We start from the raw sequence: 27,794 nt of genomic DNA, 5'->3' as shown, positions 1-27,794 counted from the left end.
AATTAGCTTGTGTGACTTGAACTGGATGAGAAGGAGATTAAGATCAAGTTTAATTTGTGTTTCCTGTCGATGATTTTTAAAATATTTTTTGGTTGATTTTTAATTTTTTAGAGGGGACCTTAGGCCTGTACAACAGATACAACATAGCGAGCGCTCGGAAATATTTCTGTTGGATGTATGCGGAATTTTAAGAGCGCTCGCAAACGTTCGCCCTGTTGAACAGGTATCACGTTTCCCTCGGCGACTAGTATTATGAATGCAATACTCTCAGAATGCTTGTTATTTTACATTCTTTTAATTCTAAGATATTCAGTACGCTAAATTACATCTGAATAACTTTGATCCTATTCTTCAAAGCTACCTAAACAGTAGTCCGATGGACCTTACAACATAGATGCAGAAGATTCGGTCTGTAGTAACTGGTTACGATTCGTTCATTCTCCCGCCAAATATCAACAGGAAAATGTCATTCCAATCACGTGCGAGGGCATCATCTTCTATATGACGTCACGTAACGTAGAGCTGGGTGAACCGCCTCTGGTCTGATATGGGGACGGGTATGGGAGGTAAACCGCATACATCCGGGTAACATAAGAATGAAATACATGTTATTGTTAATTGTTTACATCCAGGTATTTAAAGAATCTACTTGTCACATAACTTGACTATATACAATGTGGTCATTAAACATTTTTTATTGCATGCTGTTGTTTCTTCGGAGGTTTTAGGGGGTAAATTCCATACATTTGTGCATATGATAAAACAACTTATTTATAACATGCTGAATACTGTTAGTTTTCTTCATATCTTTCGATGCTTTCATTTTTATCACATGAATACAATATTAAAAAATATTTTTGTCAAATTTCTCTAATATGCATTTGATTAAAGAATTGATACTCTTTCATTAAAAATTATGTAGATTGTATTTTTACTCCTTTGATAAAAAAATTCGTCAAATTGAGCATAAAATTTTCAGGTGACCATATGATCTATGAGCCTCATAGATGTATTATGTAAACTTAATTCATTACCAGTCTGGAATAACAGAATTTAAGGTAGGTCCCTACTCGTGGAATTAATTGGTTAACAGTGCAATTTTTGTCCTGATTTACATTGATAGACACTTTATCTACTTCAAAAGCACAAAAAGTAGAGAGATAATCTATATATTTAATGAGATAGGGTGTGAAACACTCATGTACCCTCTTGTACCAAAAACAAAATCACGACTGTTATAAAGACGGTCTATATTTTATGTCATAGCACACGGCAAATAAATTCTTTTGAACATAAATCACAAGGATAAGGATAATAATGAATAATTTCAGGCTGCAGTACACATTACTGGTTGAAACTAAGAAAATATTGAAGAATTAATCTCATTTTACTAATAAAATAACTGAGCTCAAAACTCAAATAAACCTCTCTACTAGAATAATTAATTTGTTTACCCTGATTTTTTGTCTTTATTTATGTCAACCGATGCTTGAAGTATCTTTTAGGCATGATACATTTATTGGTCATCTGTCTTTTCACCGAGATATGGGGTAAAACATACAGGTACCCCCATCGCAGTTTAATAGCTAAAGCCTTTTATGTCAACAAAAATATTCATAAATCAGCTAAAAAGTTAAATATTCTTTTTAAGAGTCAAAATCAGCAAGCATCGAGCATTGAATGAAAAGTCAAAATTTTATTTCTTCAAAACCTTTTGGTATATGAAAGATTTTGTCTTACCTAATGCTAAAACACAATTAAAAATTTTTTCGAACGTATGAAGGGACTGGTATCCATGGAAATTCATTTCCTTAGCAACGGGCTCATAAATCCTTATGAAAATCAATGATTTTTAGACATTTTTCTACGAATATGTTTTCTGAACGTGATAAGATAAGGTATTTTGGTTACCTTATTTGTTAAAAGATGGAATTACTTTTTTCTCAAAAAATAGGAAAAACAAAATTTCCGTAGTTATATTGTTGCCATGACAACGGGAAAAGAACATGGCGTCAATGCTTATTAATTTTGAAAAAAGTTACATATGTTTATCACTTTATTCACAAAATCTACAACCACTGCTGGAAAAATGAATGGTATGATCTTGTTAGGGGTTATCTATATGTCATATCTATACAATAAAATTTGCAGGCAACTTTAGCAGAAAAAAGTTACAAATGGTTAAAATGTGTGAAAATCTGGCATTTATAAGCTTTTTTGAAGGGGTGGGGGTAATTTGAATACATGTTCAGTGTCCATTATATTGGCCATATTCCCAGCAGACACACAACATTGAATAAACTATGAATCAACGTTGTTTTTCTATGTTGATTCAACATTGATTTTATGTTAGATTTTGAAAATTTGTATCAATGTTGAAGTCTTAACATTGAATCAACATTGATAATCAACGTTGATTATTTGTTGAAAAACAGTTGATTCAACATTTATTCAATTATTTATTTTGGAAAGGGGGTGTCATATATTAATAATATACTTTAATACTTAAAATATCAACCGTTTATTGCACGGTTGCTAAGATGCCTTCGTGATTGTTGGAGGGATAGCGATCGACCCTCTGATAAGACAGATAACTTTCAAAGTGCAAAATAGTAAAACTACTCCTCAGATCAAACATATGATGGAAACATTTCTTTCTATTCCTTTTGCAAATTTCTTTGTAATTGTTTTATTATATTTAACAATAAACCATTTAAATCCAACATCAAATGCCTTATAAATTGAATAAGGTATATCTTTTTAAGTACCATTTTAAAAATGGTTTAATATTTCAAGTACTTAAAACTTAAATTTTAATTAGAATGACTTTTTTTTCACTTGAAGAAATATTTTAAAGAAAGATAACTCCTCATTACAAATATATTATTTTCTTACAACCACATTCAACATTGTGATTTTCTGACAAATACAATGTAGTAATTATTGTTTTCATATGCACCTCATACATTATATTGAATGTTGTGGTAATAAATCGTTACTCTTTCTATTCTCTGTGTTCAATTTCTTCATTTCATGATCTGCACATAAAATAATTTCTGAAAAAATAAGCAGCGCTTTATACTTCAAACTACTTTCCATGTGGCTCTAATGTAATTCTTTCTGAAAATCAATATTACAAATTTAAAACTTTCTAAGGTGAAATTTATAGCAGAGAGTCGGGACCCCTTAATTGAAAACATATGGTATATCACTATATGAAAAAAAATTATATATATTGTAAACAGTAAGTGTTTAATTTCCTATCAATAGTTAATTGTGTTACAATAATTTTCACCAAAATACATTTTATAAATTAATCATGTTACAAAACCCGAGCATTAACAAAAGTTTTGAATTTTCACATGTGGTTATGAAATACTCAGTAGTCCAGAACATGAAACCATTCCAAGGTAAGATGCAAATCTTATACGGTACAACTTTTGATGCACCAGATATGCATTTTGACAAATTATGTCATGAGGGTTGTGTTATGCTGAATTCATATTCATCATTGAATGTGTAAAATTTCTATATTTACCATCCTAATGTTAGTTATAATAGGTAGTAATGATATACGGTAGTGCGACTTTGTCAAGTCCGACCTCGTTATGGTCCGACAGTGTTATAGACCGACACTATCATACTCCAAATTATCTATCAGCGAAAGGTAGGATTGGCCCGCTCAACGAAGATCCGACGTTGAATCAATGTTGGCAATTCAACTCAATTTGAATTCAATGTTGATTCAACGTTAAATTTTCAACGTTGAAAAGTCAACGTTGAATCAATATTGTATCTAGATTTATCAACGTCTAAACCCAACTTCAACTAATATTCAACGTTTAAACAACGTTGTGTGCCTGCTGGGTTGGTTCTGATCAAAGCATACTCATTACTTTACTAGTGTTAATAAATAAATGCACATTCAATTTTAAAAGGAATTTTATATTCCTCACAAACGAAACTTGGAAAAAAGGGGGGGGGGGTGGTGGTTAGGAATCACCTTGTTCACCAATCCATATGTATGTAAAATTTTGACTTGTCCATAACATTTCAATGAAGTGACACTGAAAGTTCATAATTGATATTAAGATTGCTTGCGATCGAGAGATGTGTCAAAAACTTGACTCAAGGTCATTTGAACAAGTTCAAGGTCATTGATAGAAGAAAAGTGCAACCTTTGCCCATTCTGTAACATTCTAATGAAAAGACTTGGTTTCATCTTGGGAATTATTTTTAAGCTGTAGGTTTGTCATTACCTTGACCAAAATTCATTTGAACATGTTTGCCCTTGACTCAAGGACATAGCTTTTTCAAGGTCACTGCATTAAAAGTGTACTATATGAGTTTGGCACATTTACATATTTAACTTCGAATGAAGGGAAAGGTTTCAAATTAGTATTTAGACCATTTTTGTAATAAAAAAAAACATTTAATGCAATAGCAGGAGGGTTGGTATCATTTTATTAGCTTGCTCACAATAATTCTTGTTTATGAAAGAGAGTCACTATGACAGCTCACATAATTATAAAGAAAAACCATGTCAATCAGGCATGTAGCATCAGGTTTGGGTTGGGTAGGGGGGATGACATCCCCCACCAAACTTTTTTCTCAACGTACCCTAATGTTTAACCACACCCCCCTCCCGAGTTTGTCCGTTTGTCCTTCCGTCCGTCCATCTTTCTGTCTGTCTGGAACGCTTTCGTTTCCACACGATATCTCGAGAACCCTCTGAGCTTTTGCAGTGAAATTAAGCATAGCAACAGTTACTCCCTATGGACTAAAGAAGAACCCTATTGATTTTGTGGTCAAAAAGTCAAAGGTCAGGGTCATAAATAAACAAATTCTGTCTGTTATAACACTTTCCTTTCCACACAGTATCTCTAGAACCATTTGAGCTATTGCAATGAAATTTTACATGACAACTCCCCGTGGCCTTATGAAGACCCCTATTGATTTTGAGGTCAAAAGATCAAAGTTAAAGGTCGTAAATTTATACATTCTCTCTGTGTGTAACACTATCATTTCCGGGCGGTATTTCAAGAAGATTTTGAGCTTATGCAATGTATTTTATACCAAAACTCCCTAGGACCTCTCTTAAAGTGTCCCGCCCCGTTTGTTTTATTAGTATTTATAGTATTACATGTTGCTATTTTTAGCACGGGAGCATGAGGAGAGTTATTGCGTATAACACAGGTTTTTGGCAGAATTTATATTCCTATCACATCTACCAGAACTGTTCAAGAAAGGTTGAATTAGACACCATGTTTTGTGTAAATTGTTTTACGATATCAAACGTGAATATATATACATGTATGTGACTTCATATTTGCATATAATGGTCGAAATTATACAGCAGTTCCGTGGCGCAGTGGTATGTCTCCCGCTTCACATGCGAGAGGTCACGGGCTCGATTCTCGGACGATCATTTTTTTTTCTTTTTTTTTACTAAATGATAGTATTCAGCAAGTGAAATGAAAAAAAAATATGAGGTCTAGCTTGTACAAACTCATAAAATCATCATTACGTTGTGATAAATAATCCACATAAAATGAACCTTCTATACACATATCAAATCATTATATCAATATTGACATATTTTATTTGCTTCAGTATACATGTATACATTTAAAAATTCTACAAATTCAATTAGGGGGATCCGACCCCCCCCCCCACCCCCACCCCCGCCCCGAACTGCGCATGGTTTATTTTTCCCTAAGCGGGGGACACAAATTCTCTGAATTAGCTTGTTGGATTTACATCAATAAAAAAAATGCTAACAGACAAACAAAGAATGTTACTTTTGGATTGAACATTTTTATTTGATCCACTTTCATGAATACATTGTACAATTTATGGATCTATTTTCTGGATCCCTGAGTCTCCGGTAACACTATCTACTCACTTCCAGCATCAATGGTCTGTACTGTCATAATGTATTCTCATAATGATAATCTGAAAAAGTGATAAAATTAAAATGTAATAATATTATACAGCTTTGCCTTCAGATACTTACTAAGAACCATTTCTAGTTGAGCTTGAGCAATGATGATGAATACAAAGCATGTTTATTGGAATCAATTAAATTCCAAGAGATCTCAATGGTTTAGTTTATCATTTTATTTTAAAAAGTTAACTTTTTTACTAAATGTATTATTTACACGTTTTTCCTGTCTAATTCTATATCAGCTCATCCAATTCTGTTTCTGCTTCTTTCCGAGTTTGGCTTCAAAGTGGCGAATTTCATTCTAAAAACAGAAGTATACAACACAAAGTTGAGACGGTATTGATTTTAGATATTCTTTAAATATAAACTTGTAATAAAAAGGTCAATTGGTTCTAGGTTTTGTCAAAACTCTAAATTGTGGTTTTCATTTCTTTCCAATAACACCCCCCCCCCCTTCAAGAAAAAAATAGAGTAAAGAAATTCTTTTCAAAAATTTATGTGCTGTAATTCTAATGATGCTTATTATTTGAACCTAGTTGACTTAAATTAGTGCAGTGGTACCGGTGAAAATGTTAGCTGAATTTGAATTTTCTTTCATAAGTAAACACTGGATGACATCAGCAAAAACCTTTTTTTTAAATCTATTATTTTACTGTGGTATATATACAATTCATTTACCACTAGTCCATTACATTATATACTTGTCTGTATCACAATACTTCCAAGGTAATCCCCTTTCCTAAACTAAAATATATTAAGTACAGAGTTAACCCCCTGCCCCTTTTTCTTTTTTTACGACGCCATAACAAAAGTCATTCCATTTTACAAATATTTCTTAATAGTGTTGATTTTCATAAATTCATAATTTTTTATGTAAAAAGCAGGTATTATCTTAAATGGTAAATAAAGATATCTATTACTATATACAGAATTTTTATTTACCCGACCATCACTCAAGTTATAATCATTATAGCTAGTGAGTGACTTGGTTACACACATGCTGTGAATACAACAAATCAAATTAAACTAAATTCAAATTAAACTTTATAATTTGGGATACAGTTATGTAACTGATCATGACCAACTTTTTCATGTTCGGCCCGCAGAAACAATCTAAGTTGGGGAATTTAATTTCATTTTAATTATCACATTATATAGTGTTATATCGGCAATATTATCGGGGAGGGGAAGGAGGGGCATACCCCCTCCTCTTGGTTCCTCAGGCCATGCATAATCTTTTCTTTTTAGTTATAAAATACTAAAGTAATGCTAACATATAAATCCATCAGAATTAAATTGAAATGTGCAAAAAAAAAAAAAAACACTTGCCAAGTGTTACATATTTTCCTGCATGGTTAATTTCTGTTATAAATTCTTCAGAAACTGTTGTAATGGTAAATTGTAAAAAATTCAGTCACTAACCGTAATTAAGACTCATGAAAACGCCAAAACTGAGGCTCAGACTGCTCCAAGTTTGTAATTTTCTTCTAGTCTTCTGTACACTGTTATTGAAAACAATGTAAGCAAACTACCGTTTATTCCTCCTATGTTGGAGAGCTATACCAAAGGGAGGTAATTTGAAGCAAAAAAGACAGAAAATTATGGATTTAAATCAGTTATCATATATAAATGCTTTAGTTGCCTGCAGATTTTTTTCTTGATTCTTCTAGGACAAATACTGTTTAATATATATTTCATGTTGATAAGCTTTAATGTGGTTGTAGATTTCTTATAGAGTACTGCAAATTTGCTGTTTTTTAAATCAAAATAAACCTCCAAAAACTAGTTTTATTTATCAAAAGGTGAAGAGAATTTCAATAATCAACAGTTGTTAAAATAGAGTATTTTTAGATAAATAGAATAATAATTTAAAAAGCTTTTATTAATGACTAGTACTAAAAAATTATTTGTTTAACCATAAATTCAAGTGTCATGATAAAGTACAAAACACGCTATTTGAAAGGCGCGTGGTTTCGATAGCAACAATGCGAAAAATTATTTTTGGCTTGCTTTTTTCTATTATACCCTTTGTTCTGAAAATTTATATATGAGTTTTAACCAAATCTGTTTCTATGCCACTTTCCACATTTTTTAACTAAATGCTTGATGCTTGCTGATTTTGACTCTTAAGAACAATTTCATCAAAATATGTACACCTGTTCCTAGTAATAAACATAAATTTTATTCTCACATTTAATGCTGAATATTTTATATACAGGGGGGGGGGGGCATGTCCACTACTAATGATACGACTTTCCTGGATGCCTATTACTACTTACAAAAGATTATAAGCAAGATACACAATGTCTTGCAAGCAAAATTATGTCTAAAATTTCATATACAACATCAGGAGCCTGTGTTGATTTTTTTTATTATAACTGCGTACCTTCATTCGTATTTAGAAAATTTGCCGTCAAAACGAAAGTAGGAAAATTCCATCTGCATATCATACCAATTGTGCACAAATAAAAACAATGAACGATTAGAATTATTTAATGACATAAGAGCAAATTATATGCTACGTTTTCAGTAAATAGGTATCAGAAATATTGGAGTTGTACCAATGCAATCAAAACGTATAGTATCAATATAACAACATAGGTAAAATATATCTGAAATGACTGGCATTCGACCTCGCGCTTGTTTTTATACTGTATAAATCTCGATCCTTGCACAAAAATACCCTCAATCATCTTTATACACCCCTTCAACACTTCTGTAGACATTGTTCATGTTGTTTACGTTCTTGCTAATGTTATATGAATCATAATATTGAAACCGAAAACGGCTAATTCCGGCTTCCGGTTTACCACGAGTAGGCCCCTACTTTAATTAATAAAGTAAATTACTTAATTAGATTCTGATAAATATTTTGCCCATAATTTGGAACTTTTTAAATTTACTTTCTCAACCACATAAAATTTTATTTTAGAAAAAAAAACCCATTGAAAATACAGCCCAATTAATTTGTCAATGCCTATCTCCCACCCCCCACCCCCTCACCATCACATACACCCTCTCTCTCTCTCTCACACACACATTTTTTTAACATAGAACTAGATGGCAAAGTTATGTTAAAACATCGTTTATAATAATTATGATAGTTGTTCTTGTACTAAACAGTTTTACGTGTAAACATCTTATTGAAAATTTCTACATTCACATTGGGTTTGCGTCATCACTTATCCATCTTCGATGCCCATTGTCATATTTTTAGATATCACCACTCGGCACACCTCGGCCGATTCATACTTCATCTAATGAAGGCGACGGAATCAGCAAAGGTTTGCTGAATATGAGATTATTTAGCACATGTATGCTGACGATGCAGTGTGGTCTGTTAACCATTTGTGTTTTAATTGGATTATATGGATTATATTTCATGAATTCGTTGTCAGGACCTATGACATTCGGTAAGTACAAGATTTAGTATAGATTGCATAAAAATAAATAAATACAAATGGTTACGTTGAAGTTCGAAAAGGGTCAAAGATCATCGCATGCCAAATTCGACAAATTTCACATTGTCAAGTTATCTCCCGTTGTGGACATTCAGTATATACACTATTACAGGCGTGGATCCAGAATTGTTTTTCGGAATGGGGGGGGGGGGTGGTGGTGTCACAACTCAGTTGTCAAATTTCAGGCCAAGATTTCCTGAGAAGCAAATAAAAAATAATAGTAAAACCAATGATGGTGGGGTCCCTGTTTTCTAAGGGGGAGGATGTCCAAAGTCATTTTTATTCTCTTCAGTAAATAGTCTTATTTAAATAACTGCAAATTCCAGGGGAGGGGGTGTCTGATCTCCCTAGCCACTGACTCCCTGTAACCTGAAATGACAATTGATCTTATGACTCAATAATAGTAGAAAATTTTTCCATTTGACTATATATACATATTTTGTTTCCTATGTTTATGTATGTTTGTCTGTCCACAAAAACTTTAACCTTGCCCATAATTTTAAGTGGATTGGGCTATACACATGGCTTCAACATTTCATAGGTAAATTTCTTTTGGCAAAACCTTTTAATGGGTACCACCAATTTTGACCTCTTGACCTTGGAGTTTGACCCACTTTTACAACAGGTATAAATATTTTTGACCTTGACTTTAATCTTGGCAATAACTTTTGAACAGGTGAGGAAGTACTAGGGATTTCTCTCTTATTTCACATGTGTATTCCTTGTGGCAAATCTTTCCCTTTGATACCAACAATTTTGACCCTTTGACCTTGACCTTGGAGTTTTGACTTACATTTGAGAAACTTCAACCTTTGCCAAAAGCTGCTATAACAGTTGCTGTCACAACAAACGAACAAATTACTAAAAAAACAGTATACATCTACATATTTTATATTCAACAGATATATGTACTTCTGGTCATATCTCTAGTCGATCTCCATTGAATCAGACATGAAGATATTGTAACGTGCGGATACGCTAACTGGACTGTCTTCAACAAATCAAGAACTCCATTGAAAGTTTATAAATTTATTTAACAGGAAACAAAACAATACTGTTCAACATTTCACAAAATCTCTGGTGTTTCACAAACTCATAAAAACCTCTATAACTGGAGTCTTATCCAGTAATTAAATAATTCATGTGCTAGTCTAACTCTCTTAGACCTATTAAAATCCCAAGTTTAATCCTAAACTGGTAATAAACCAGTAATCATGAAAATCCACACCAGTAATATACTGGTAAATAAATATTATTCAATCTCTGAATAAAGTTTTCCCCCACACCACTTAATTAAATTATTTAACCCCAAAAAACTAAATTAAACACACACCTTACACCTGGTGTAATATACTGTCTGTAATCTAATCTCTGTCTACTCTGCTGTCTGCAACTCTCGCTTTTACTATATATACGTCATAAAATACTACGAAATGACGTAAAATACGATAACCAATCAGAAACATCGCGCACCTGATCATCAACCAATCACAGGCGACACGCGATAACCTTATTCCCACGATAACAAAAAGTTGTACACATATTTCACCACAAAATAGAAACAGGTAAAATATTATAACTACTTTATAAACAAAATAACTTTCGTAATAATTAAAGAAGATTGACAATTAATTAAATAAATCGCCGCTTACAACTTTTAACATTTTAAGAAAAATGCATTCTGGGAAACCGCACTTCCGGATTAACAAACCATGCGGCGAAAGAGAAAACATACCAGGTAACACTTTACCGAATAATCGCTAAACAAACACCGTTTTATATGTGATCATGTATACAATATAGGAATCTATAGATAACAATTAATTTAACATCATAACAACATTAAAATCTTGAAAAGCAATAAAAATAACGTATGCGGCAATGCACATCGTCTGACAGTATTCGTGGCTCGTATCATAACACAATGTGCAAAAAAAAATGTATTCAAGTAATACGGTTAAAACTTTGTGATTATAATATTGCTGTCACTCTATTTGTCACAATATAAATATTTTAAAATAATAATTATAAGAGTTGAAAAGGTTGTGCATATTAAAAAATACTAAGCTCTGCGGATGAATTAGATATACCAGTTTAGCTTTATTTTTCTACCCAAAGCACCCTGATTAACTATTTACAAGCATACTTTTTTCTGAAGTGTACTGATTTCTGTCGTCCATCTGTTTGTCTGGAAACTTTTTACATTCTTAACTTCTTAAGAACCACTGGGCCAATTTCAACCAATTTACAGGTTAATATGCAGGGGACTTTTTCCAACATAAATCTTCTTCTCAAGAACAGCAAGATCATTTATTGTTCCCCATTTTTAGCTAAAGGTAGGGGACATTAAATCTCATTTGTTTGTCAGTCTGTCCATCTGTCACAATAAATTTAACCTCGGTCATCATGGTCATATATTTTGAATGAGAGGAGACGGGACTTTTATATTAAACATGTGTATTAGTATTTAACTGGGACAATACCATTCTAAATACACTATGATTTTTATTACCTATGACCTTGAAGTTTGACTTACTGTCATAAACAAATTAATTGTTTTAAATTGATCATTTTGGAAGATAAATGAAAGAGCATTCATTCTGTACATGCATGTATATTGCTTGTGATATGACCTTTCCAAATGTATCATGACTTTTTGACTCTGTGACCTTGACCTTGAAGTTTAACTTATTTTTCAATAATGTTGTATTTCCTTTTGATTGAGAAGAGATACAACTCTCACATTTCTAGTGTACATTACCCATAACGAGATGTTTCCCAACATGCTATGATTTTTACCCCTTGACCTTGATGTTTTATCAAAATTTCAAAAGAGGGAACTCTTCCAAAAGAGGATTAGTGCACTGTTTGAAATGAAATAGGAGATAAGGTAAGACAGGGCTTTTTGCATAAAAAACGTCATTTTTCTACCCCTTTTTGACACCCCGGGGCAAAATCAAAATTCCAAAACCTTACTACACATTTACATGACCCCATCATTCATCTCCCAAAAGATGAATAGGCTGCTGAATAAAATGTAAGAGAAGTTCAGGGAAGATGGGGCTTTTTGCATAAAAAATGTCATTTTTCGATCCACATTTGACCCCCCCCCCCAGGGCAAAATCTAAATTCTGAAACCTTACTGCACATATACTTGACCCCACCAACCATCTCTTAAAAGATGATTAGGCTGTTGAGTAAAATGCAGAAGGAGTACAGGAAAGACGGGGCTTTAGCATAAAAAGCGTCATTTTTCGACCCGCATTTGACCGCCCGGGGCAAAATCAAAATTTTGAACCCTTACTGCACATCTACATGACCCTACCAACCATCTCCCAAAAGATGATTAGGCTGCTGAGTTGAATGTAGGAGGAGTTTGGGGAAGAAGGGCCTTTTTGCTTTAAAAAAAGTCATTTTTCGACAACCATTTGACCCCCCGGGCCAAAATCAAAATTCAGAAACCTTACTGCACATCTACATGACACCACCAACCATCTCCCAAAAGATGATTAGGCTGCTGAATAAAATGTAAGAGGAGTTCAGGAAAGAAGGGGCTTTTTGCATAAAAAACGTCATTTTTCGACAACAATTTGACCCCCGGGCCAAAATCAAAATTTCAAAACCTTACTGCACATCTACGTGACCCCACCAACCATCTCCCAGAATATGATTAAGCTACTGTGTAAAATGTAGGAGGAGTTCAGGGAAGAAAAGTGTGACAAACGGACGGACGGACGGACGTACATGAGTAACAACAGTATACCCGAACTCTCTTTAGAAAGTGCGGGTAAGAATTAAAAACTGCACATTAAATCTGGAAAATATATTTCTGCTGTGTATCAAAATTGTTAATTTCTAATTTCATTCATAAACATTATGTTCCTTTTTTAGCTCACCTGAGCTGAAGGCTCAAGTGAGCTTTTCTGATCACATTGTGTCCGGCGTCCGTCTGTCTGTCTGTGCGTCTGTGCGTCTGTCCGTCTGTCTGTAAACTTTTCACATTTTCGACTTCTTCTCAAGAACCGCTGGGCCAATTTCAATCAAACTTGGCACAAAGTATCCTTGGGTGAGGGGGATTCAAGTTTGTTCAAATGAAAGGACACACCCTTTTCCAAGGGGAGATAATTATGAATAAGAGAAAAATTAATGGCATTTTTAAAAAATCTTCTTCTTAAGAACCACTGGGCCAGGAAAGATGAAACTCATGTAGAATCATTCTCAGGTAGTGTAGATTCAAGTTTGTTCAAATCATAACCCCCGGTGCTAGGGTGGGGCCAAAATGGCCGACCCAGTTTAACATAGAGATATATAGGAAAAATCTTTAAAAATCTTCTTCTCCAGAACCACTGGGCCAGGAAATATGAAACTCATGTTGAATCATCCTCAGGTAGTGTAGATTCAAGTTTGTTCAAATCATGACCCCCGGTGCTAGGGTGGGCCAAAATGGCCGACCCAAGTTTTACATAGGAATAAATAGGAAAAATCTTTAAAAATCTTCTTCTCAAGAACCACTGGGCCAGGAAAGATGAAACTCATGTGGAATCATCCTCAGGTAATGTAGATTCAAGTTTGTTCAAATCATGACCCCCGGTGCTAGGGTGGGGCCAAAATTGCCGACCCAAGTTTAACATAGAGATATATAGGAAAAATCTTTAATAATCTTCTTCTCCAGAACCACTGGGCCGGGAAAGATGAAACTCATATGGAATCATCCTCAGGTAGTGTAGATTCAAGTTTGTTCAAATCATGACCCCCGGGGCTAGGGTGGGGCCAAAATGGCCGACCCAAGTTTAAAATAGGAATATATAGGAAATATCTTTAAAAATCTTCTTCTCCAGAACCACTGGGCCAGGAAAGATGAAACTCATGTGGAATCATCCTCAGGTAGTGGAGATTCAAGTTTGTTCAAATCATGACCCCCGGGGCTAGGGTGGGGCCAAAATGGCCGACCCAACTTTAACATAGAGATATATAGGAAAAATCTTTAAAAATCTTCTTCTCCAGAACCACTGGGCCAGGAAAGATGAAACTCATGTAGAATCATCCTCAGGTATTGTAGATTCAAGTTTGTTCAAATCATGACCCCCAGGGCTAGGGTGGGGCCAAAATGGCTGACACAAGTTTTACATAGAGATATACAGGGAACCTTTTTAAATCTTCTTTTCAAGTACTTCAAAGCTATGATTAGTGATATTTATATGGAATCATCCTCAGGTATTGTAGATTTTAGTTTTTTTCAAATGATGAATGCCTTGGGGGTGGGGGGGGGTTAAATTCAAGCCCGATGTTCTCAGGTGAGCGCTGTGGCCCCTGGGCCTCTTGTTATTCAAATTGAAATAAAGTTTGGCCTAGGTTTGCTTATGCTCGTCAGAAAATATTCTATTGTTACATATACCACGACACAAAAAGAGAATACATTCCCTTCAAATGTCTATTGAATTTGATACAGCACATCAAATTTAATAATTTTTAGAGCATGCGTGATGTAAAGCATCAACTCATATTGTATCGGTGGTGTTTCAAATTTGAGGATGATTTAATTTTTTTTCTTGTCCTTTTCTGCAGAAGTTGATCTCAACGATTCATTTGCATTTCGTGCCAATGTTGTGACATTTGACGACAATGAAAGACTCCCTTTTGATAACTGGACACATGTGACGAATCAGAACTGGAATCCTAACGACGAGGGCGAGACAGCAGTTGACCCAATCTTTGGCCTCCTTTTGACTTATCATAACGACGGTAGGTGGCGCTGGGTTACTGAGAGAAACTACATGTACTACCCTAACAAAAAAAATACTATAGTTAACTATAGTTTACTAGTTAACTATAGTTAATCAAAGTGTCAAAGTTTTTGTCAAAGTTTTTTAAAGTGTCAAAGTTTTCGATAAAGTTTTTTAAAGTATCAAAGTTTTCGCCAAAGTTTTTCAAAGTGTCAAAGTTTTTGTCAAAGTTTTTCAAAGTGTCAAAGTTATCGCCAAAGTTTTTCATAGTGTCAAAGTTTTCGATAAAGTTTTTCAAAGTGTCAAAGTTTTCGCCAAAGTTTTTCAAAGTGTCAAAGTTTACAATAAAGTTTTTCAAAGTTTTCAATAAAGTTTTTCAAAGTGTCAAAGTTTTCGAAAAAGTTTTTCAACATATCAAAGTTTTTGATAAAGTTTTTCAAAGTTTCAATGTTTTCGATAAAGTTTTTTGAAGTGTCAAAATTATTGATAAAGTTTTTTAAGATATTAAAGTTTTTGATAAAGTTTTTCGAAGTGTCAAAGTTTTCGATAAAATTTTTCAAAGTGTCATAGTTTGCGATAAAGTTTTTCTAAGCATCAAAGTTTTTGATAAAGTTTTTCTAAGTATCAAAGTTTTCGATTTTTTCGAAGTGTCAAAATTTTGATAAAAGATTTTCGCAGTGTAAAAGTTTTCGACAAAGCTTTTTAAAGTATCAAAGTTTCCGATAAAGTTTTTCAAAGTGTCAACGTTTTCGCCAAAGTTTTTCAAAGTGTCAAAGTTTTTGTCAAAGTGTCAAAGTTTTCGTCAAAGTTTTTCAAATTGTCAAAGTTTTTGTCAAAGTTTTTCAAAGTGTCAAAGTTTTCGCCAAAGTTTTTCAAAGTTTCAAAGTTTTTCAAAGTGTCAAAGTTTTTGTCAAAGTTTTTCAAAGTGTCAAAGTTTTTGCCAAAGTTTTTCAAAGTGTCAAAGTTTTCGTCAATGTTTTTCAAAGTGTCAAAGTTATCACTATATTAAATTAAAGTTTTCAAAGTGTCAAAGTTATCACTATAGTATCACTGCAGTTACGGTCGGTCCATCTATCCGTTTGTTTGTGATTTTTTCCTGATTTATTTGTCAGTGGATAAATCAATTAGCCCTGATTACATCCTTTAATTGGTTTGAGCTATGGATTTCATATTTCACAGGTGTATATAATATTAAAGGACCTATCCTTGGGTTTAATTCATTTCTTTATTTTGACTTTCATTTCGGAATTTAAGCCTAGGTAACATGAGCTATGGCTTTAATATTTCACTGGTGTATTCCACGTGTAAAAACTTTTCCTTCTTGATTATTGAATTGTTGCTGCTTTTATGGTTTTTATTCTCGAAGGTAGACTCATTGTGAGGAACTTTTCTTTTGGTACCAAAACTAATTATCTCTTGACCTTGGTGTTTGACCTGCAAACGACAACATTCATCATAAGCTGCAATACGAGTGTGATATTATGAAATCTATTTGTATATGTATTTACTTGTTTTTATATATTTTTTCCTATCGTTTTGAGAAAAAAAATCTTAAATTTGTTTAACTAAAAGTTCAATTGCGCATCTGAATTGAGTTGCCTGATTAAAGTTTTATTCTATGATTTCATTGGCTCTTTCATTTGATTGGTTATTTCCTATCTTTTCCTCCAATAATCCATTTTCATTATAAGTATAAATTTACCTCGCTTTATATTGTACATCAGAGCAGTAATACGTTTTCCAGAAAGAAGTATATTTTAAATCCAGTATCCATTATACGCATTTAATGGTATGTAACTTGAATATTTGATTATGTGTTTCCTTACCATTTAAAGATTTGATTTTTGTTATTATTTTGTTTGCACACGTTTCAATTCATTGTATTTTTGCATTCAAAGTTGTAACTGAATAGTAATGGGTCTGTAAGATTTCAATTTAAATTGTTAACAGTACACATTTTTTCATGGAGTTATTTTTTCTTGAAGGTATACTGTAGGTAAATTATCTCATATGTTATTTTCTCAATTTTCCTAATTTTGACTTATTTGTTTATTTTAGATCACTGCCTTTATTTCTTCAATAAATTATCCTGCGGGACGTGGAGACCGGTCCTTCGGATGAGACCGTATAAACCGAGGCCACGTGTCGCACTAGGTGCTGGCACTAAAAAGATCCCTCACTGCTCAAAGACCCTGAGTGCCCATCTTAGGACAAAATTTGTAACCCTCCACCGGCATGTGGTGGCGTCCCCAGATGTGTGAAAAATTCTCGAGAGGGACGTTAAACAACATACAATCAATCAGTAAATTATGAAAACAACATCTGCCTTACTGCTGTTATCATTCGTTTCGGAAAAAATTAATTTATTTAACTAAAAGTTCAAATTTGTCTACATTTAGTCTACATTTTTTTTATTTATGTACCATGGTCTACACATTGCAATAGAGAAAGACCTAACACATATATCGATGTTTGTGTCATTACTTTAATTAGATGTAGTCTTAGAAATGCAAAGATAAATGCAAACATATTGAGTAATGCCCCAGCGCGCGTTATTAAAATTCATTTGCACAGATAGTTGCAGATATTAGACTACATCTATCAAAAAATTATGAATCAGTGCTTATATATTTACTTTTTCTTACACCTTGTCTTGTTTTGCAAATTTGATTTATTATTTAGAATACTTGAATTATCTCTAACGTAAGTAACAATCAATCTAAATAATTATTTTTTTTATTTTCGCTTATGACTTTGCTTTTGCACGGCATTGAACGTTTTTGACGTCAGAATAAACACCTATTACACATTGTAACTTTCTGACCACCGTTCTGTGTTATGGTGTTTTGAAATAAAAAAGAAAAATTGCAGTATCGATATAAGTTTACTATGGCATATCTTGTGCATTCGAGAGCAGAACTATCTATTTTTTTTTAAATGATAATCTGTAGCAATAAAAGGTATTGATCTTCAGAAAATGTGATTTTTTTACTTTAAGGTATCCGATCCATATTAGCCTCAGATTCAATGGAATTGAATGCATAATAGATATGTATGGGCTGATTAATCAGTGTAGTTAGAACTAATTTTCATCTTTTAGTATAAGAATGTAAGAGTGGGACATGTCCTAATTTATGACTATTTCCTGCCCTTGACGAGTTATTTCCCTTTGATTTTACTTAATAAAAATTAATTTAAAAAAAAATCTGTCAGGTGAAAAAATTATTTCTAATTATTTTTCTATTCCTAATGATCAAATACATCTTTCCACCACAGCATTTTTTGATATTTGAAGTATTTATTTTTCTATCTTAAAAAACTTACTTCCTTCCATAGAGTTCAATGCAATCTTCAATAATTAATTTCTGCTTAGGTAATAAAATTTTTGAAAATTTCTCTTGGTAAATTCCTTTCTACTCTAAAATGCTTGAAAATAATATCAGGATATTTTACAAACAATTGCTATTTAAGGTTAGAAATTTTGGTCCTAATATGAGTCGGATACCTTAAGATCATAATCTAGTATTATTGTGAATCTAGTATCATTGCGTTTCTTGCCTCACCTAAAATTCAAGCTATTTAAATATATTTCTTGTATAATTAGATTTGTGGAAAGAAATTCTCAGTACGTTTGACCTCAACTATTTAGCTTATTTTCGCCATGATATTAAAATTAACAATGTGAATTTAAGTGGGTTTTGTATAGTAAATTAAAAGATAATAAATGCTCATCTATTCAAAATAATGTATGGGTGGAAAACGAAAAGGGTATATTTTAGAGAAGCATAATCTTATACGTATTATACTTCAAAATATGAACATCAAATATAAGTAATATTTTTATAAACATCTTAACATCTTTATTGCATGAAACCTGTCTTATCCGACTTGCACGGGGAAGAGAGATTACAAATGTATGTGTCGGAATAAACAAAGTGTAGCATTGCAGCGTGTAAAGATCGTTGACATAAGTATAAATGAGAAATGAAATTGAATGGCGGACACCACAGTAAAACGTATTGCAAATGTGTCGGTATAAGGAGGAATGCCACACTAACTTTTTATTTTATAGATCTCTTAGTCAACCTTTTTGAACTGTTAAATTGTTTCAGCATTGAAAGGCCGATATTAGCTCTTAATTATTTTATATGAATTTTTTGATTTTTTTCAAAAAAAAATTCAAAGAAATTTTTATATCTAAATTAGATGCTTTCTTGTAAAATTTTTGCTTTAAATGAATGCATCACATGAATACCTAATAAAATATGCAAAGAAAAGTCGTATAGATCTTAAATTTTTTAAAATATATTTTTTTTATGAAAATAAAACACATAATTTGTAAATATTTTTTTTAAACATGTGGTTAAGATCTTCTTAAAACCAGTCACAACTAGGGAGAACATGTTCATTAATCATATTTAAACAAGAAATTGAAACGATATAGCCAAATTTTAGAGAATTTTTTTTTTTTATTTTGGCCAATCCCGATCAGAATTAAACCGATCCCAACAATAATTGTACAATTGTTGGAAATAAAAAGTATTTCCCCAAGAACACTAGTCTGATTAGGTTTCATGAGGGTAAAAACATTATTGAACCTGACAATAACATAGATTTCTTAATTGTAAATACACGAAGAGGCAATAAACTAACATTTTATTCATTTTGTGTTAATTTTGATCGGGATCAGTTTAATTTTGATCGGGTTAGGTCGAAATATAAAAAAAATAATTTATCTAGCATTTCTTAATTTTGTTTCAATTTCTTTTAAAAAATATAATTGACAAACATGTTGTCCTTAGTTGTGACTTTTTTTATAGTGTTTTAACCATATGTTTAAAAAATATTATCAAATAATGTGTTTTATTTTATTAAAAAAATTCTTAATAACAAAATATAAAGTATAACCAGCCTTTCTTTACATATTTTATAAGATATTCATATGATTCATGCATTTACAACACACATTTATCTCGAAAACAACTTATTTGGGTATAAATAATTGTTTGTTTGTTTGTTTGTTTTTTTTTTTTTGTTTTTTGGTTTTTTTTTTAAAAATTACAAAAAAATTAATATAAAATAATTAAGAACTAATATCGGCCTGCAATGCTGAAATCATTGTTTGAAAAGAATGACTCAAAGATCTATAAAATAAAAAGTTGGTGTGGCATTCCACCTTAAGGTTCATTGATACTCTGATAAGAGAGATAACTCTACAGATAAGAAAGATAATTTTCTGCAGACATTTTGTCATGGAATTCAGTGAAATTTTGTGTCAGAGTTTTCAAATCTCTATCATAAGGACCATTTTATAGTTAACTCGAGCAAACATATCCCATCGTTCAGGGGTTGATTTCTAGTTCTATTGCTATTATATTTAGTAATTGTTTTTAATAGTTTACCTAAAACATTTATACCCAGTTCCTTTTAACGGTGTAAATTGAAAAAAATATCTCTAAACATGTAAGTCTTTTAGTTGTACAGACATAACAGCCGCAGAATTGTTTATAACCATTTAATTAATATTTTATTTTATTAAAAAAGAATTTCAAGGGGGATAATGGAACGATTACTCTCGTTTATGGATGCATATTATTTTCCATGCACAGAAAACAATTTGATATTCTGAAAGCATCGCTTCAGTATGTTTTCTAAAGGGAATTAGAGAGGTATGAGAGTAAATATTATTTTTATATATACCTCATATTTCTAATTTAATTGTGAGATTAAAAATAACTGATCTTTCTAATGACCATATCAAATTTTCTTCACATCATAATTTGACATATTATTGATTTCTGAAAAAGTAAGCAACGCTTTATGCTTCAAACTATTTTCTATTTGAATTTAATGTTATAGTTGTTGCTTGTTTGGAATTTTGAAAAAAAAAAAGACAAATATGAAAATATTGTCAATTACGGTTCCACTGTAATAGGTTTGTTAATAAAGGAATCTACATCATAATTATCTGTCCAGACATCTTCATTTATCAGTGTTTGTAAATAACAACGAAATACTTCTAATTTCAAATTTATTACAAAACATATAAAATACATCTTTTACTAAAAACATTCAGTATTGCTAAAACAGTTAAAAACACATTTGAAAATTAAATATTAAAAAAAAAAAAGCTCAGAGATTAAAATTAATTTAAAATCGTTTCAATCCATGGATGATCTTTCGTCTGTTAAAGAAAATTGAATTAATACTTCACAGATACATGTATAATAGCATAGGTTTTCTATTAGAAAAAAAACTTTTTATAACTGAAATTTTCACAGTAATACAAAAATAAAAACAACTCTGTTATATCAAGATTTAATGATGTTTACCTAGTGACGTCTGATCATCATGGTGGTCCCCCTCACTGGTTTCCCACTAATTACTTTAGGAGACCATGGGTAGGACCAGTCCCTCGGGGGCCAGGGGCCGTTAAGGAAGGAGTGGTTGCAGGCTGTGAACCACCAGCCTCCTCTAATGGTACTGGTATCAGCACAGTTACCACCACTCCACCCGTCATTATCTCTCTGGGGTGGTGAAGTACATCCCAGACAGATCTTTGCTAGAAAAACCAGTATCTAACATAGCGCCTCCTGTAAAATTAAACAAGATGAATCCCAGAGATAATTGATTAATATATTTTCAATTTAACTGTCAATAATAATACCGAGGTACTTCTGAAAAGAGCAATAATATATAGTTCAGTCCTAGAATTCCTGGTGTCTATCATACTGGCACCTGCAGAATTTGTGAAAATATAAAACAAAGATATTATTTATTATTATTACTTTACATCACATTAATTAATCTTAATACTGAAGTTCGTCTGAGATACACAGGTTAAAGCTTAGTTCCCTGTAATGAGAGATTGAAAAATACAAGTCAACAAAACACTGCGCAAATCACATAGCATCCTTTGTAGTGTAACAATAAACCAGAGGCGTGGTACACATTTAAAGCATAGTATTTTTTTTTTTTTGGGGGGGGGGGGGGGTAAAGATCACTGGAAATATCAGAAAACATGAATAAATGAAATATTCATATATGTCAGAGACAGTGCTTTTAAAATTGTATGAAATGCAATACGCAGTCAGTCATTCATAATTATAACGATATCAGATATGGTGTACCTGCAAATGTTTTAAAATATTAGATTTTCATTAAATAAAGCATAGGTATTGTAAATGTGAAACACGTTGAGGTGTTTTGATTATGGATTATTAAAATTTATTTTGAAAAAATCTTCGATCATTTTTTAATCATTAAATTTTCGTAAACTTTTAGACATTTAAGATTATGCAAACTTCCTATTTCGTAGCATTTAAAATGTGAATTATTGAAGATCAGACTAGATTTTCATTTAATAGAGAGAAGATAGAGTAAATGTGAAACACCTTGCGGTGTTTTGAATTTCTTTTTTTTTTAATTTGAATATGTTTCCGATCAAATATTTTTTTAACATCATTTTTCTGTGAATATTTTGAAATAATAGATCATTTAATCTCTGTTAACTTCTTTCTCCCCAGTAGTTAAAATTTGAATTATTTAAAATATCAGGAAACCCAAGCTGAATAACAATGGTTGAGCGAATGTAATTACTGGATTTGTTTGATTAAAATAATTACATAGTTTTCCTTGTACATAAAACATATAATTTGAAATTCTAGCTAGCTACTTTAAATTAACAAATTCAACGTCTGCTGAATACGTGAATTGTACCTGCAAATGATATGATGAAATATCAAAAAGTTTAATATCATGGAATCAAAAAAGTATACAGAATAATAGAAAAAAATCTTTTTCTTTTTTCAACAACATAATAATATTTAAATACAGAAAAGTATTATTATGATAATATGCGTAATTTGAACCCAATTTTAAGAACTTAACATGAATACACTTACCTAAGGTCCCCGTGGCAGGTCCTGCAAGAAAGAGTTGATATTTCCCTGGTTCATCTGAGACAGAGAATTGGTCATACATCTCATACAGCGTTGTACCATTCCGGAGAGTTATGGACACATAAAGGGATGTGTTCTTTCCCTTTGTTAACAGATGGATTACATCATTTCCTGCATTAAAATATATTTGAAATCATCTGAAAAGCTTCATTTCAATACAATTAACTCTTTTAAAAATATGAATCTACCATAATCTACCGTAATGAAAAATCAAATTATTTTCCATAGCCGTAGACAAGAATGCTAAATTTGGTCTCATTAGAAAATGCCGCTAGATGATAATCTTCTTTTCTATTTTATTTAACAATGAAAAGTTCGCTGTTTTTTCACTTAGTTAATGCCTGTTATGTGTGTTGTTGCACAGTGTTTCTTTTTATCATTTGCTATCTTTAAAATATGGAATTATGCTTTATTTATTTTTGAACTAATTTCTTCGGATCACAACAAACACATCTTCGAGGAATGGAGACAGCATCTAGTACATCTTAGAAGGATGTAGGCAGCAATGAGCACATTTTAAATGACGTAGACAGCACCGTACACATCTTAGTAGGACGTAGATAGTACAGAAGGTTTCATTCTTTTTATTAAATTAAATTAAAATGAACATTTGTAACCATTACCTTTTTTTAAAATAATTTCATTAAGCATGGTGTAAAAAGTTCGAAATCATTTAATGGAGTTCTCTTAAGATTACGTCTGATCGTATATTTGCGTCCTCGGAAGACATCTAGATTTATCCTAGACCTTCAACAGCCAAATATATATGTCGTACCTTAATTATTTAGAAAAGCGATTGGTTGACTGTTATGTACTCTATATTTTATTGTTATATATGTATAGGTTACATTATAGATGTCTAGTACTGTTGATTACATCTTTTTCATGGGGCATTATTTCCGCCTCCTAAGTGATATATGACGGGGCTTGGAAAGTATTATTGCATATTCTATATGTATTATATCACCACAGAAAGATCAAAGAAAATAACTGCAGATCTGCGACAAGTATCGATTTTATTAAAGTTCATATTAATTGTCATAATAGTTTAATTTGAAAGATAGCAATAAAACGTGTGCTGTTTTCTCACTTAGTTAATGCATGCTATGCTGTGATGTTTTGTGTTCATTTTCTATCTTTCAATTAAATAATTTTTTGAATGAAATAAAGAAAATCAGCTATTTCAAAATAAAACCCAAAGAAATTATTATCTGATGACATTATTATGATTATCAGAAAATTATTAAGGTCAAGATCTAGTAAATAACTTGAGACTAATTTTTTGGTGCTAGATCCATTATGACGTCATAATCAATTTCAACTTTCTTTTTCCCGTACTTTACGGCTTTAGCAGAATTATATAGAAAACAGGGTATTTTCATGTCATTCAATTTGAAATCATATGAAAATTAAACCGGAAACCTATATTAAATTTGATATTGATTTAAAGAGAAGGCCATGAACATACTAATTACCGTTTTCTGAGACAATGTAGGCAATCTGGATACATTTCCCATATTCATGACTGGTTTTCTTAATTTTTCATTGAAAATGACAGTTTAAAATACGGGTTTTCATCTTGTTTACCTACAAATTGTGCCCCGAAACACCTTATATGACCAAGCTGAAGTTGTAAAGCATCAATAAAGGAATTTATTTCTCAAGTTTGATAAATCTGTAGGCACCTTTCATTTACTAGATCTTGACCTTAAGAATATATCGATTAATTTCAACTTTGATACACTAGCCTCCAAATATTAATGTTACACAATATATCATCATAAACATATGAATTTATTTCTTCGGACAACAAGGAGATTATCTTAGAAGGATGTAAACAGTACCAAGCACATCTTACAAGGACGTAAACAGCAACTTATACATTTTAGAAGGACGTAGACAGCACCTAGAACATCTTAGAAGGACGTAGACAGCACCTAGCACCTGAGATCTTGGACGTAGAAAGCAACTTCTACATTTTAGAAGGACGTAGACAGTACCAACGCGGCACTGTTAAGGCCAATTATGTGAAATCAACGGAAAATAGACCTACAAAAAAGGGGGACCTTTTTAAAACGGAATTTATTTTAATTAAGCTGTTTTTTTATCACGGAATTTTCATACTTATGAAAAAAAGCATAGTATAACCCACTTTGTACTATATGACGTTTAGTCCCATCGATGGACAGTCACGTGATGAATGCATAGTTCGTGTACTGAATGTAGGTCATTAACAAATTACAATATTGCAAGGGCATACCCTAGTTGAAATTAAAAAATTCAAACTATTAATTGTTTCTGCTTACTTTGTAGTCTGTGAAAAGTGCTGCTGCTTTGAATAGAATTCGCTTTTTAATACTTAAATTTTCAAGTAAATAGGCCAATGTCGAAATATGTTTGACTTTTACCAAATATTTTGTGTACTTATAAAATCACGCCCTCTATTTAAAGAAAGCAGCAACACTTTACAAGTTAAGGAAAATACCCTTTATCTATATTCAAAAAAATGGTTAAGATCTATGCAGTGCAAGTACGATTTTATGAGACCTCTCGATGTAAAATATACCTAACCTGTAAAGAAAAACACTACGTAATTAATAAGATACATTCTCTTAATAGTTAATTAATAATCGCATTAACAAGGGATATACACTGGTATTAATCGACTATTCAAAACCTGCAAATAATATTCCGTTTAATAATAAAACGCATTTTTCATTGTTAAAAAATAAATTCCTCAATCTGCCTCTCACAGCACAGGTAATACGTCATTTTTGCCAATATGACGTCATGTTACCAAGTTCATCGCGATCAGTGCTTTGTTTATAACCAGCTACAGGGGATTTAACTAGCAACTTTTTTTAATGCATTGATAAGTTACATTGTTGTTTATTATGCTAATACAGTTAAAAATTGCAAATTATTTCATTTTCAGGTATTATGAGAAATATATAAAAGTCTTATTTTTGTTTGACGTCACAGTAAACTTTTCCGGTATGAATTAGGCCCCGCCCCCTTTTTCAAGCCTTAACAATGCTGCGAAGCACATCTTAGAAGGACGTAGATAGCACCTAGCGCATCTTAGAAGGACGTAGACAACACCTAGCAAATCCTAGAAGGACTTTGACAGTACCTAGAATATCTCAGACAGACGTAGACATCAACTTATACATTTAAGAAGGACGTAGACAGCACATAGCATATCTTAGAAGGACGTAGACAACACTTAACGCATCTTAGAAGGATGTAGACAGCAACTTACACATCTTAGAAGGACGTATACAGCAACTTATACATTTTAGAAGGATGTAAACAGCACCTAACACATCTAAGAAGGATATAGATAGCACATAGCACATTTTAGAAGGACGTAGACAGCACCGAGCACATCTCAGAAAAACGTAGACAGTATCTAGCTCATCTTAGAAAGAAATAGACAGCTCCTAGCACATCTAAGAAGGACGTAGATAGCACCAAGCACATCTAAGAAGGACATAGACAGCACCTAGCACATCTTAGAAAAAGAAGACAGCACCTAGCACATCTTAGAAGGACGTGGACAGCACCTAGCACATCTTAGAAGGACGTAGACAGCACCTAGCACAATTCAAAGGGACTTAGACAGCACCGAGCACATCTTAGAAGGACGTAGACAGCACCGAGCACATCTCAGAAAGACGTAGACAGTGTCTAGCTCATCTTATAAGGAAATAGACGGCACCAAGCACATCTAAAAAAAACGTAGAAGGCACCTAGCACATCTAAGAATGACGTCGACAGCAACTAACACATCTTAGAAGGACGTAAACAGCACTTAGATCATCAAAGAAGGACGTAGACAGTAATTTATACATTTTAGAAGGACCTTGACAACACCTACTACACATTAGAAGGACGTAGACAGCACCCAGAACATCTTAGAAGGATGTAAACAGCACCGAGCACATCTCAGAAAAACTTAGACAGTGTCTAGCTCATCTTAGAAGGACGTAGACAGCACAGACAGCACCCAGCACATCTTAGAAGGACATGCACTTGTAAAATACAATTATAAGAAATTTCTTTAATAATGGTCTTTGGTGTGCTAAAAAAACTGTTTTTAAAAATGGAAAGTTCGTACGATAAATGTTCAAAATATAGGGTTCATAATTTTTTTTTTTTTATGAAATGAGACCCAAAGTGGTGAATTGCTAAGACTGCAAATACATATTGCACATATTATTTTAACTTTAAAAGTCAGACGCAATATAATACAATAAACTGCACAGACAAACAAACATGATTTGTAGAGACTACTAAAAATATTGGGTACATGGAATGACGTCATTCCATGAACTTGTATACTACAAGAATGTGGAGGATTAAGTGTTCCTATCCAACGGTCACTTCAGCCATATTCTCCATGAAATGATCGAACGAAGCACGCAAGTGTGTTAAGGCTTAATATAGGTTTTTTATGCAATTGAGCTAATAAAAATACATAAATTGTATATTTTATGTACAGAGAAAGTTCGAATTAATTTTCTTACACATACTTAATACCCTTAGTATATTAATGCAAGTGCACATTATGACGTCATAGTTCTTTCCCATTCAAGGAAATAAAATACATCAACAAAACAGCGTCGGCGCACGGGCATATCCTATTTAATTCAAAACAAATAAAGTATAATATTAAGGATAATATTCTTAAAATTAATAA

The 27,794-nt window shown here is 32.3% G+C and overlaps 1 protein-coding gene and 2 long non-coding RNA genes across 3 annotated transcripts; all 3 read right to left on the bottom strand.

The window, feature by feature from the left end:
- Positions 1–5,909: 5,909 nt before the first annotated feature.
- On the bottom strand, positions 5,910–7,482 carry LOC134263225 (uncharacterized). The gene is made up of 3 exons (XR_009991213.1): positions 7,370–7,482; positions 6,164–6,248; positions 5,910–5,955 (listed from the first exon to the last, which is right to left on the bottom strand). It is a non-coding gene; the product is annotated as an uncharacterized LOC134263225 (long non-coding RNA).
- Positions 7,483–21,463: 13,981 nt separating this feature from the next.
- Positions 21,464–23,114, bottom strand: LOC134263230 (angiopoietin-2-like). Its single transcript, XM_062745551.1, has 2 exons — positions 23,036–23,114; positions 21,464–21,693 (listed from the first exon to the last, which is right to left on the bottom strand). The coding sequence occupies exons 1-2, from the start codon at positions 23,112–23,114 to the stop codon at positions 21,464–21,466; spliced, it is 309 nt and encodes a 102-aa protein (XP_062601535.1).
- A 1,894-nt stretch (positions 23,115–25,008) lies between these two features.
- On the bottom strand, positions 25,009–26,723 carry LOC134263217 (uncharacterized). The gene is made up of 3 exons (XR_009991212.1): positions 26,628–26,723; positions 26,574–26,597; positions 25,009–25,036 (listed from the first exon to the last, which is right to left on the bottom strand). It is a non-coding gene; the product is annotated as an uncharacterized LOC134263217 (long non-coding RNA).
- Positions 26,724–27,794: the final 1,071 nt, after the last annotated feature.

Source organism: Saccostrea cucullata, unplaced genomic scaffold, assembly GCF_032062105.1.
Source record: "Saccostrea cucullata isolate Sc308-1 unplaced genomic scaffold, CSIRO_AGI_Scuc_v1 ctg6215, whole genome shotgun sequence".
In the NCBI taxonomy this organism is placed as follows: domain Eukaryota; kingdom Metazoa; phylum Mollusca; class Bivalvia; order Ostreida; family Ostreidae; genus Saccostrea; species Saccostrea cuccullata.
Note: the sequence above shows the minus strand (reverse complement) of the source record. Positions and strands in the feature narration are given on the sequence as shown.

Bases quoted from the DNA above. Each gene is read 5' to 3' on its own strand.
- LOC134263230 (XM_062745551.1), bottom strand. From the start codon at position 23,114: ATGTATGACCAATTCTCTGTCTCAGATGAACCAGGGAAATATCAACTC. The intron at 21,694-23,035 runs GTAAGTGTATTC...TGGTTTTTCTAG, and splicing joins ACCTGCCACGGGGACCTTAG to CAAAGATCTGTCTGGGATGT.